General features: G+C 45.4%; 1 protein-coding gene and 1 non-coding gene across 2 annotated transcripts; both read left to right on the top strand.

The window, feature by feature from the left end:
- The first annotated feature begins 5222 nt into the window (after window positions 1-5222).
- Window positions 5223-7660, top strand: Slpi (secretory leukocyte peptidase inhibitor). The gene is made up of 4 exons (NM_011414.3): window positions 5223-5542; window positions 6118-6279; window positions 6705-6854; window positions 7417-7660. Exons 1-3 carry the CDS (start codon window positions 5458-5460, stop codon window positions 6851-6853), a joined length of 396 nt encoding a protein of 131 aa, NP_035544.1. The 5' UTR covers window positions 5223-5457; the 3' UTR covers window position 6854; window positions 7417-7660.
- Window positions 7347-7417, top strand: Mir7678 (microRNA 7678). The gene has a single exon (NR_106143.1). It is a non-coding gene; the product is annotated as a microRNA 7678 (primary transcript).
- Window positions 7661-11518: the final 3858 nt, after the last annotated feature.

The following is an 11518-nucleotide window of genomic DNA, read 5'->3' as shown; positions in this document are numbered from 1 at the left end:
TAAACAAATGAAAAGAAATCTTGACTAGATTAAGTTGAAAGCACAATTAGTGAATTGGAAGCTAATACTGAGAAACTCACTGGGGTCCATAACACCTAGAGATGAAGAAGAAAACCTTACAAGGACAGACAGGACAAGGACAACAGAAATAGAAGAGCTAATACGTAGCCACTGGAGCTTTCAGAAAGAGAACAAAGAAAACAGCTGAGAAGCAATTTCCAAGAGATAAGGGAAGATGCACACCTCCAGGTTAGAAGTGCGCATTCATACTCAAAGATGATGAAATACCGAAACCTGACTCAGCACAATTTCGGACCGTGGCTGCTTAGCTCATGCTTTACTTGAATTAAACTGACCAGGTTCCAACTTAACAAGCAATTCAAGCTTCGCCAAGAGCTGCTCCGGATTGCTCCCAGCGTTTCCTAGGTCCTACTCATCCCTGGGAAGGCAGCTCCTGAAAAGATGCACTCTTGCCTGCCGCTCTCAACAAAGGTGCATTGCTGCACTCGGAGATGTGACCAGAGAAGGCGGTGTGTAGGCAAGGGAGAGGCTTCCAAGAGCAGAACTGGACTTTCCAGATTGCCATGACCAGGAAGTGCCTCCTCTGTCACCAGGGAGGGAGTGCTCACATCCTTGACTTACCAGGATAAAATGTGTTCCCGGGGCTGGGGATCCCTATGCGGATTGCTTGTCACACTTCCATTTGGGACATCAGAGTTTTCATTGCAGTTTTTCTGTTGACATTTTTTTTTTACATTTCGCACTGGGCATACTGGAAGTGGTTCAACTTCTAGGTGTAACCTCATCTATAAAGATAAGGTCCTTTATTTGAATTTAACAGAGAGAACCACTCATATCCAGTTCCTCAAATTTTTATATTTCCTTTCAGCGTCTGAGCTCAACTAGGACTGCCAGTGTCTTTGGGGGCAGAGCCTGCTCTGAAATTTGCTTCGGATCAGGGATTGACTCTTCAGTGTGACATTTACTCCACTCCATTGCTGGCTTCTGTGCTGGCACCTTGGGTGGTCGTCCCTTCAAAGAGTTCCTTGTGGCGGGGGCGTGGCTTCGTCTATCTCCTACCCAGGGTTTCCGCAACCACCTCAGCACTTCAAACCACAGGCCTTTCTCATTGTCACCTTTTGTTCTAAAACCACAGAGATGCACAAAAGAACACGCTCCCTCCCTCATTCATATTCATTGACAAATAACATCCTGGGATCCAGGCAAAAATGTGTCAAAATGCTAGTGATTTGGGAAGTTGCTTCACCAGGTCAAGCTTCTAGTTTGTCCCAGAGATTAATCGTTCAGTTTTGATTTCCCCTGTTTTCTTTCGCTGGTACTCACGTGATTTATCTTTGATTGACACGTCAGTGTCAGTCTTGATCTGTGGTGGTTGAGGCGTGAGAATTTTCACATAAATGAAATGCTTTTCTTTATCCATAAGTCCTTTCACTGGCTTCTTAATTTGCAACAGCAACACCTGGTGTAAAACGAACAGGTGACACTGTCAAAAAAAGGTGTCAGTCGAAGTATTGCGTTTTCTATTTAGCTCTATTTACTTACTGAAACAACGTTTCACTCTGTAGCTCTAACCTGAAACTTACTATGCAGCTTGTGACTGGTCAGTTTGTGGTAATCCTCCTGCCTCAGCCTCCCACGTGTTGAGATTACAGGGTTGAGCCACCCGGATTATTTATTTTCTTGGATACAGAGTCTTGTTATAGAACTCAGGCTGATCCACTGCTCACTACCACCCCTCCTGACTGAGATTGCAGACTGTGTCGCCAGAGCCGGCCCTACCGTGGATCTTTAAAAGTACACGTAGTGTTGCTTCCCCCAAAGGCATGTGAACACTTTCAGAAGAGAAGGCCTCAGGATGACCTCCTTTGACCCCAGGCACCACTCTGCTGCCAGGTTCCTCTTCCTGCCCTGGCATTGATAGACCATGAGGAAGAACCAATTGATTGACCCCTGACATATTCTTTTTAAGCCAGTGTTTTGAATCCCAATGGATAATGTCTCATGAGGAGTGTGTGTGTGTGTGTATACATTGCTACTAGAAACTATGGAGCCATAACGGTTGTGACAGTCAGGGTTCTCTGGAGAGACAGAACCAGAGCACTGATAGAACCAGATACTGTCAAGCATCTAATGGTCAGAGCAAGATGGACTACTGTCTCAAAGCCTATGCCTGAGTATCGAGTCTCTCCTTAGAAACTGAGAGCTTCCCATGTGCCTAGTGTCCACAGACCCTCAGCTATAAAGCAATGTCTCCTGCTGTGGGCTTTCAGCTCCTCATCACATCTTTCCCACACAGGAGAAAGCAACGTTCCCATTTACAGCTGAGTAACAGGAGCCACAAGGTATGTCTGACTCAAAAGTTCAGGCTCTCGATGACTGTGCGGTGCTGCCCAGTGTGTCTTCTTCAATGTAACCTCAGGACCTAGAACAGCACCTTGCATGTGGTAAGCAATTGTTGAGTAATTTTTGCACAAATGAATGGATGGATCGACAGAGTTGAATGGATGCCAAGACAGTGTGGAAGTCAATTTAGTGAATCATTTGTAGGTTAGGATAGGATTGTGAGGATGAGCCTGTCATTAAGCAGGCTCTGGGGTTGACTCCAGTGCTTTAGAAAAGCTGTCTTAAGTTCTCGAGTTGACTCATGATGTAACTTGTGCTTTATCCCCTCTCCTATTTCTTTTACTACAAGCTGAGAGTTTGACCTGCATCAGAGGCTAGAAAACATTTTCTGTGAAGTGCCAAACATTAGGTATTTTAGATTTTGTAGTAAATGTTTCAGGATTCTGTTGCAACTATTTCACACTGTTGTTACAGTGGATGAATAGACAATATAAATATTCCAATAAATCCCATACACACACACACACATATATACATACACACACATACACACACACACACATATATATATATGTATGTATATATGTATATGTGTATGTATATGTGTGTGTGTGTGTATGTGTATGTGTATGTGTATGTGTATGTGTATGTGTATGTGTATGTGTATGTGTATATGTATATGTATATAAAGAAAAAAGAGCCTATACTGGCTGCTCTTCCAGAGGACCCGAGTTTATGTCTCAGCACTCACACACTGGCCCTTAACTGGGAACTTCAGTTCCAGGAAATCTGCTGCCCTCTTCTGGCCTCCTCAGGTACCAGGCACACAAGCTGTGTACAGACATATATGCAGGCAACATACCCATTAAAAGAAATATATCTAAACAAACAAGCAAACAAACAAACAAAAAAAAAACCTCTCAGCCTTCTGGATCAGGCTCCGGGACTGTAGTTATGCTCCTTGGTCCAGACAACTTCAGCGTCTCCCTCTAACCCTAACGCTGTATGATTTAAAGATTTAGAATCCATGATGTTGAGAGTAGCGATTTACCATTCATCATTATCTTGTTCCAGCTGCTCATAAGAAATATTGTTGGTTACAGGGTTCTTTCTGATGAAAAGAGCTGTTTTCAAATAGTCAGTCAACCAACCATTAATCACAAACAGAAAGATCTAGGTGTGGAGTTCTCATCTCGACTCTTTAAGAAACAAATATTTAGAAAATTCTTGGCACGGAGGAAGATAGGAAGGAACACAGAGTGGAAAGGAGTGGAGAGGAGTGGGAGGAAGCGAGAACAAACCCTTATCCAACCAGTAAGCCTGCCCAAGGTGGGAAGCCAGACCTTCCATTTCTCTCCTACAACCTCTACAAGTTTGCTAGTTAGCAGCCAGTCCACACCACTGGCTGTAGTAACTCAGTACATACTGATTTTTTTCTTCCCTTTTCTTTGGCACCAAAATTGAAACCATGGAATAATTTCTGCATAAAAGGCTCTGCTAACAGCTGGCTCCTGGCTTAGAGAATACCTTGTGGAGCCCAGTACTTAACACATAGCCTTTTTGTGTCTGTTTCAATGTCTACAAACTTCCTTTGAGGAACAAGTGGGAAAATTACAAGGACCATGACATCTCAACATCCATCATGGCTGCCTCAATAAGACCTGGATACCAGTTGACATGCCATGGTGGAAGGGGGAATCTCTCGGAGCTTCACCCCTAGATGATAAAATACAGGTACTTAAAGATTGCCAAGAGAGGGGGTCTTTCCTAAGGATGAGCCCAGTTGGCTATCTAATATCAAGTGATCAGCCCTAAAAGACATACACACATGAGCAGCACTAACCTGACTCAGTAGGTTGTATCAGTATATCTATTCATATACACGCAGAACAGTAATAATTAAAGAAAGAGAGGCCAAGAGAGGCCGAGAACTTGAGAAGGAGGAGGGTGGGGGGTGAGATTGGAGGGGGTAGACAGAGGAGGCAAATGGTATAAATGCACAAATATGGAATCTACAGAGATGGTGCCACGATGCTGACGTAAGGCTCAGGATTTGCAGGAAGGCTCGGGATTTGTAGGAAGGGAATCTTGGGTTGAAGTCTACAGAGAACGATATCTCTTCTGATCATTGGATGCAATCAACACACACCAGGGAGCATCCATAGTGGGCGGAATGCATGGCAGCCATAGTTTTTGGCTGACATCTGAAGCCTGTGGAGGATTTAGGGGTAGGAAGAATGAATTCCTTTAACAAGTCAAAGGACACCACAGCTCCACGCTGATTGCAGCGATGAGTAAGAGGCCCTGTCTCTTTCCTCCAGTCCGCATCAGTGATCTCTATTAGCCATTGATGCAATTCATTCATTACTTTAAGGGTCATTTTAAGCCCTTAATCTTAAAACCAGTCCCAAGTTGTTTCACGACTAAGAGACTGAGCTCCAACAAGGTTGGCTGAAGGCAAGGCCCTTCTGTGTGTAACTTTCATTTGTTTAGGGATTGCTTTCCAGGTTCCAGTCATGGAATGGGCACCGGGCAAACAGCGGTGCAAATGATTTGGCAGAAATCAACATCAGTTGGTTGAGCCATGCGTCATCTTCATCTCGAGAAGGAATTTGTATTGAGCAATAGGTTAGAGTTTCAAAATCCCAGAAAGTCCAGGAACATTAAAAAAAAAAAAAATAGAGGTGTATGGCAGAGTTTCAGCCGAGAGTCCACGTGTGATGTCTCAGCTTCAGGTTAGGGTAACCCTTTTGTGACTGGTTCTTCTCTACTAGTGAGAGCAATAGTCTTGGGATTTCACAATGCTCAGGGCTCAGGTGATCACTTGCAATGTCCCTCTGCTGATAACTTCCAAGACAGCTTCTGTCATTTTCAGCTCTCAGGTGGTTACTCTGATGGCCTCATGGTCCTGCCTGAAACAGAAAGTCTGCCACCTACTTCTGTAGCAGCAAGACTCCTGTTCTGTGGCTAAGCTTCCTGCCTGTGCAAGAGCCACAGGGAGGGGCCAAATGCATGCCACTGGGGCCACGCCTCCTGGTAAAGACATAAATAGTGATCCTCGGGACTGGTCATCAGAGCTCCCCTGCCTTCACCATGAAGTCCTGCGGCCTTTTACCTTTCACGGTGCTCCTTGCTCTGGGGATCCTGGCACCCTGGACTGTGGAAGGAGGCAAAAATGGTGAGTTGGAGTTGCTTTGGTCCAACATTGCCTGGAGTATCAGAGGTGGGGGCTCCTGATGGTTTGGGCTGTTTTTCAGTTTACTCTGACCTCAGGGCGACATCTGTGTCTCGCTGGGGTCTGAGGTCTTGATGAAGTTTCAAGGCATGTAGAGGTGCTCCTCTTATGCAGCCATCCTGTCAGCTCAGGTCTCACACAGCTCTGTCCCTGCCCTTTAGCCTTTCTGTTTGTTTCTGTCTCTGGCTTTAGTTCTCAGCATCTCACATATTAGTTCCCTTCCTATTTATTTCTCTTGGTCTCCATTATTCCTGCTCCCACCTTCTGTCTTTGTGAGATCTTGCTTAGCCCTGAGGTAGAAAACCTTGACTGGGAGCCCGGTACCTTTTATCCTCAGTCTGATTTTTCCTGGTCACATGTCTTGGTTGACCAAGTCTGACTTTTCCTCCCTAGGTCAGCCCGGTATTTCTCTTTGAAGTTGTGGGCCACTGGAATGAGGGTCTATATTCTGAGATGTGGACCTTCGTCTAGGAATGATGATAGTCCGTACCCTCCTAACATCTTGAGCTTCTCTTTAGATGCTATCAAAATCGGAGCCTGCCCTGCTAAAAAGCCTGCCCAGTGCCTTAAGCTTGAGAAGCCACAATGCCGTACTGACTGGGAGTGCCCGGGAAAGCAGAGGTGCTGCCAAGATGCTTGCGGTTCCAAGTGCGTGAATCCTGTTCCCATTCGCAAACCAGGTGAGCCAGCAGAGAAAACAGAGAGGGGACAATCAACGTCAAGAGCCACCCAGAGTGAATGAAGAGTCCCTCCCAGGCATCCTTGTTTCTAAGAGCTGTTGGGTCCAACATGTCAGTTAGTCAAGGCCTCTTGCTGCCATTGGCAGGAAGAGCCATTTGCCTGCAGTTGCCACTCTGTGAGGATGATGGCTTTACAACCATTCGGCCCTTTCGGGGCTGGAGAGCTGGTCCCCTGCATTGGCTGGAGGCTAGATGGTAGCGAGGAAGCAGGTCCTCTTTCAGGAGGCGTGTTTGGGAGGAGGTGACAAAGGTGATGGGTGGATGGGGACGAACTTCCTCGCTCAGGAAGGAGATGTTGGGTTAAAGACATGGAGATGTGTTGCCTGAGCCCTAAGACATCGGCCCTGTGAATCCTTTCTCAACAGTGTGGAGGAAGCCTGGGAGGTGCGTCAAAACTCAGGCAAGATGTATGATGCTTAACCCTCCCAATGTCTGCCAGAGGGACGGGCAGTGTGACGGCAAATACAAGTGCTGTGAGGGTATATGTGGGAAAGTCTGCCTGCCCCCGATGTGAGGTAAGGAGTGGGCTGGGGTAGGCAGAGCTCATTTCTCTCCAGCCCTTTTCTGCTTCAAGGTTCTGGAGCTCGAAGCACATGCGCCAGGAGATTCTATTCTAATCAGGAGCCCCTGTCTGTTTGCCGTTTAAGGGAACTGTCCCCTGTTTCTTAGGGCAAAGCTTAGCATTGCCTGAGGCTTTGATCCTGTGGCAGCCTGTCAGGGTAAGGGCCTCGGGTGAATGGCTCTCAGAGTCTCTGCCTGCACAATAGAAATACCGAAGTTGAAGTTTTGCGAGGCACAGTATACGTTATTTGCTTCCCATGTTATTTACTTCATGGTGTCTCTCTGGTCAGAGCACAAAGGATAGGTATAATGTGAGGAATGTCTAGCTCAGTGCTCTGCGTTTTGAGTTTTACAACGACAACGAGATTTGAACCTGTTCTCCTGAAACCCCAGATCCTCTCAAGTCCAGCCCCACTTTACCCTTTGACCGTTCTCAGCATGCTCCCTTACAAGGGCTGGATAGGAATGATCTAGCTGGTTCCTATGTTGAAGGTCTTTCCTTACTTTCTCTTGTAGCCTGATCCCTGACATTGGCGCCGGCTCTGGACTCGTGCTCGGTGTGCTCTGGAAACTACTTCCCTGCTCCCAGGCGTCCCTGCTCCGGGTTCCATGGCTCCCGGCTCCCTGTATCCCAGGCTTGGATCCTGTGGACCAGGGTTACTGTTTTACCACTAACATCTCCTTTTGGCTCAGCATTCACCGATCTTTAGGGAAATGCTGTTGGAGAGCAAATAAATAAACGCATTCATTTCTCTATGCACACCGTGACTCTGATTCACTGAGGGGATGAGATGGGTGTGGTAGGAACCAATAAAGGAAGGATGGGAACGAGGCCTCCCTCTTACATTCCGGGAGGAGAAGGATGAGAATTCCAGGCTTGGGCATGCTTGAACCTTCCAAATATCATGTTTTTATCTGCAAAGTGGCAACAGGGACCGCTTTCTTACAACGTGTAGTGCACCAGAGGTTGCAGAATGGTGCAAAGTGTGTGTGTGCTATACAGCTGTGCTTTACCAGAGTGCCTTCACACACCACGGCCACTTATTGCTACCCGGCGTTATGAAAATGCGGTGCATGTGTGTGCACGCACACACATGTGCAGTGTGCTTACTTGTATGTGTTTTTGAAGGACAGAGTAGGACACCAGGTGTCTTCCTCTGTCACTTTCTGGTTATTACCTTGAGTCAGGATCTCTGTGCTGAACCAAAAGCCGACCAATCAGGGCTGGGTTCGCTGGTCTGCCCATCCCCTTCCTCCGGTTACTGGGGTTACAGGAAAATGCACCACACCCGGCTTTTTATGTGGGTTCCGGGGATTTGAACTGAGTTCTGCTTGTGCAGTGAACGACGTGTTCACTACCCATCTCCCCAGTGCCCCGCCCCACTTCACAGTTCTACTAAACATACACTGCAGAAGAAGAGACGGGTTCCAGTCAGTGTGTGCTCCGAGGGTAGCTGCAATGATGGCAAGTAAAATGTGAAAAATGAGAAATCACCCATTTTGGGAGTATCTCCAACACTTTGTTGTGAGTGTGACTGCTGGAGGAATGGCTCAGCAGTTAGAGCACTGGCTGCTCTTCCAGAGTTCATTCAATTCCCAGCAACCACATGGCCACTCACAACCATCTATAATGAGATATAGCGCCCTCTTCTGTCATGCAGGTGCACATGCAGGTAGAGCACTCGTTAGACATAAAGTACACTTAAATAACAATCGAAAAAAGAAAAAAGAGTAAGACTAGAAATAAACATGAAGGGAAACGCACCTGAAATGATGTTTCTAAAACACATATTAAGTTGAATTTCCAATAGACTTCTCACTGAGGTCAGAAACAGCAGGGGAAACACTGTTCTCCAACAATGTACAAGATATCTAAAGCAACACAGGATGCTACGCCAATGGAGTGTGTAAGATAGGGACAGACGCTTTCCCAGCAGCTGACAAGATGCCTAAAGCAACACAGGATGCTGCACTAACAGAGTATGTATAAGATAGGAAACCATACAAAATGGTCATGTTTGATTTCTATTTTTAAGTGTAAGTGTGTGTGTGTGTGTGTGTGTGTGTGTGTGTAACAAAGTCTTATGTAGCTGAGACTGGCCTCAAACTTTTTATGCTCCTGCCTCTACCTCCTAAGTGCTGGGATTATGGGTGTGTGCCTGCCACCATTTTTGCCTATCTTAAATATTATCATTTTATATGGCAATTTTATAACACTCAATAACATTAGTAAGCCAAGATTCATCAAAGTTGCTGGGCATACAGCCTACACAGAATTCTAGAACATTCCAATTAACAATAAGAAATAACACACATGGAGCTAGAGAAAGTACCCAAGGAGCTAAAGGGATCTGCAACCCTATAGGTGGAACAACATTATGAACTAACCAGTACCCCGGAGCTCTTGACTCTAGCTGCATATGTATCAAAAGATGGCCTAGTTGGCCATCACTGGAAAGAGAGGCCCATTGGACTTGCAAACTTTATGTGCCCCAGTACAGGGTAACGCCAGGGCCAAAAAGTGGGAGTGGGTGGGTAGGGGAGTGGGGAGGAGGGTATGGGGGACTTTTGGGATAGCATTGGAAATGTAAATGAGGAAAATACCTAATAAAAATATTAAAAAAAGAAATAACAGACATAAAGAAACAAACTGTGCAAAAAAATCTCTAAACAATAAAGTTTTGACAATATCTACTGACTTGAATGGTAATCTCTAGAAGTTATTCATTTTTTGTCCCCCCCCCATAATTAAAAGATTAATTTGTATCTGCTCTTTTAAAATTGGCAAATTATAATTGTGTATATTTATGGAATATAATATGGAATAAAATTTCTGGTTTTTTAAGTTGACAAGTTATAACTGTTCATATTAATAGAGATGGTGTGATGTTTTAATATGGTACACAGTATGGAATAATTAACTTAAGATAGAAGACATATCTATTGTCAGGGTTCTCTAGCAGATCAGAAATGATATTATAAAAAACAAAAATCACCCTGAGTGAGGTAACCCAGACCCAGAAAGATAAATATGGTATTTGTTCACTTATATGTGGATGTTAGCCATTAAATAAATGATAACCAACCTACAGCTTATATGACCAGAGAGTTTAGGTAGAGAGGAAGGGCCCAGGGCAGGGGGGCACATGGATCTCCCTGAGAGGGGGTGATAGAATAGATTTTGATTTTTATAGATTAGGTAGGGAATGGGAGGAGAAATAGGGTTGAGGGAGGAAATTTGGGGAGAGACAGCTAGAATTTGGGGGCATTTAAGGGATGATATGAAAACCCGGTGCAGTGGAAACCCTCCTAGAATATATGAGGGCCATCCTAATGAGGTCTCCTAATCATGGCAGTAATGGAGTCACCATTACTGGCCATCTCTTGTCCCCAAATCAGGCTTCCAGTTCTGGGAATGGCTTTCATTTCAGTGAGTTGTTGACCAAGGGAGTCCCATGGAAACCCTCAAATCACCCCTGGGTTGCTAAGACAATGGGTTGTTCTCTGTAAACGTTGCTGAAGACGACACCCACACAACTCAACGAACATGGAGAAGTCAGGCTGGTGCCTACGTGGAGCCTTTAACTGTATATTCCAGTGTCTTCAGTGTGAGCAGGCAACCAAAAGAGGAATACAAACACCAGCCCAGCCACAAAACCTTTGACCTACAATCCATCCCTGGGGTAGGCGTAGGAGTAAATGGTTTTGCACGGAGTAAGGATTATCCCTGCGTTATCCAGGGGTCATTTCTCTGTGCTCACATCTTGTTTCAATCCGGACACGGCGTTGTAGTGCTTAGGTCAAGAATCTCCCTACTCAAGTTTGTGTAAACAATTCTTACCGTTTATTCTCTGCCTTGTCAGTGGGCAGAGGAGAGAATGGCGTGGAAAGTTCCATCAGCCAGAAAAGGAGAGAGAGCGAGCGAGGGAGATTCAAGTCGGCCACGGGGAGAAGGTCCGAGGAGACACCGTGGGAAGAAACATCTGAAGCGGAGGGAGCCAGAACAATATTAACATATCATGGGACCGGAGCCGGGAGGTAACCAGATTAGCATAAGGGGTTAAGGTAGATCATTAAACTGCTGAGGTATTGCCGTGACGCTTGAAATACATCTTGGTTTCTCTGTGTGGTTATTGGGGACTAGCAAAGGTAAAGAAATACAGCTGCTGGTTTAATTCACTGATTACACTTGTATTAAAACGATACATTTTACAGATAGTATTTAATTTTAAAGGCCACAGACCTTTGTCTTTTTCTCTCATACTGATGGACACTTATCTTGATCCCGTGCCTCCTGCTGTAATAAATACGTGTGTATTCAGCTCTTCTCCACACTGACTTTGTATCAGTTTCCACACATACAGAAAGCGAGGATCACTGGACTTTATGATAGCTCGATTTTTAACTTTTATTTTTATTTTTTTGAGTATGTGAACAATGGGTGCTCTTTCTTCCTTCCTTCCTTCCTTCCTTCCTTCCTTCCTTCCTTCCTTCCTCCCTCCCTCCCTCCCTCCCTCCCTCCCTCCCTCCCTCCCTCCCTCCCTCTCTCTCTCTCTCTCTTTCTTTCTTTCTTTCTTTCTTTCTTTCTTCCTTTCTTTCGAAACAGAGTCTCACTCTG

The sequence above is a fragment of the Mus musculus genome, chromosome 2, assembly GCF_000001635.26.
Source record: "Mus musculus strain C57BL/6J chromosome 2, GRCm38.p6 C57BL/6J".
Lineage (NCBI taxonomy): Eukaryota > Metazoa > Chordata > Mammalia > Rodentia > Muridae > Mus > Mus musculus.
The sequence above is the reverse complement of the archived record's forward strand: the minus strand, read 5'-3'. Positions and strand labels throughout refer to the sequence as shown.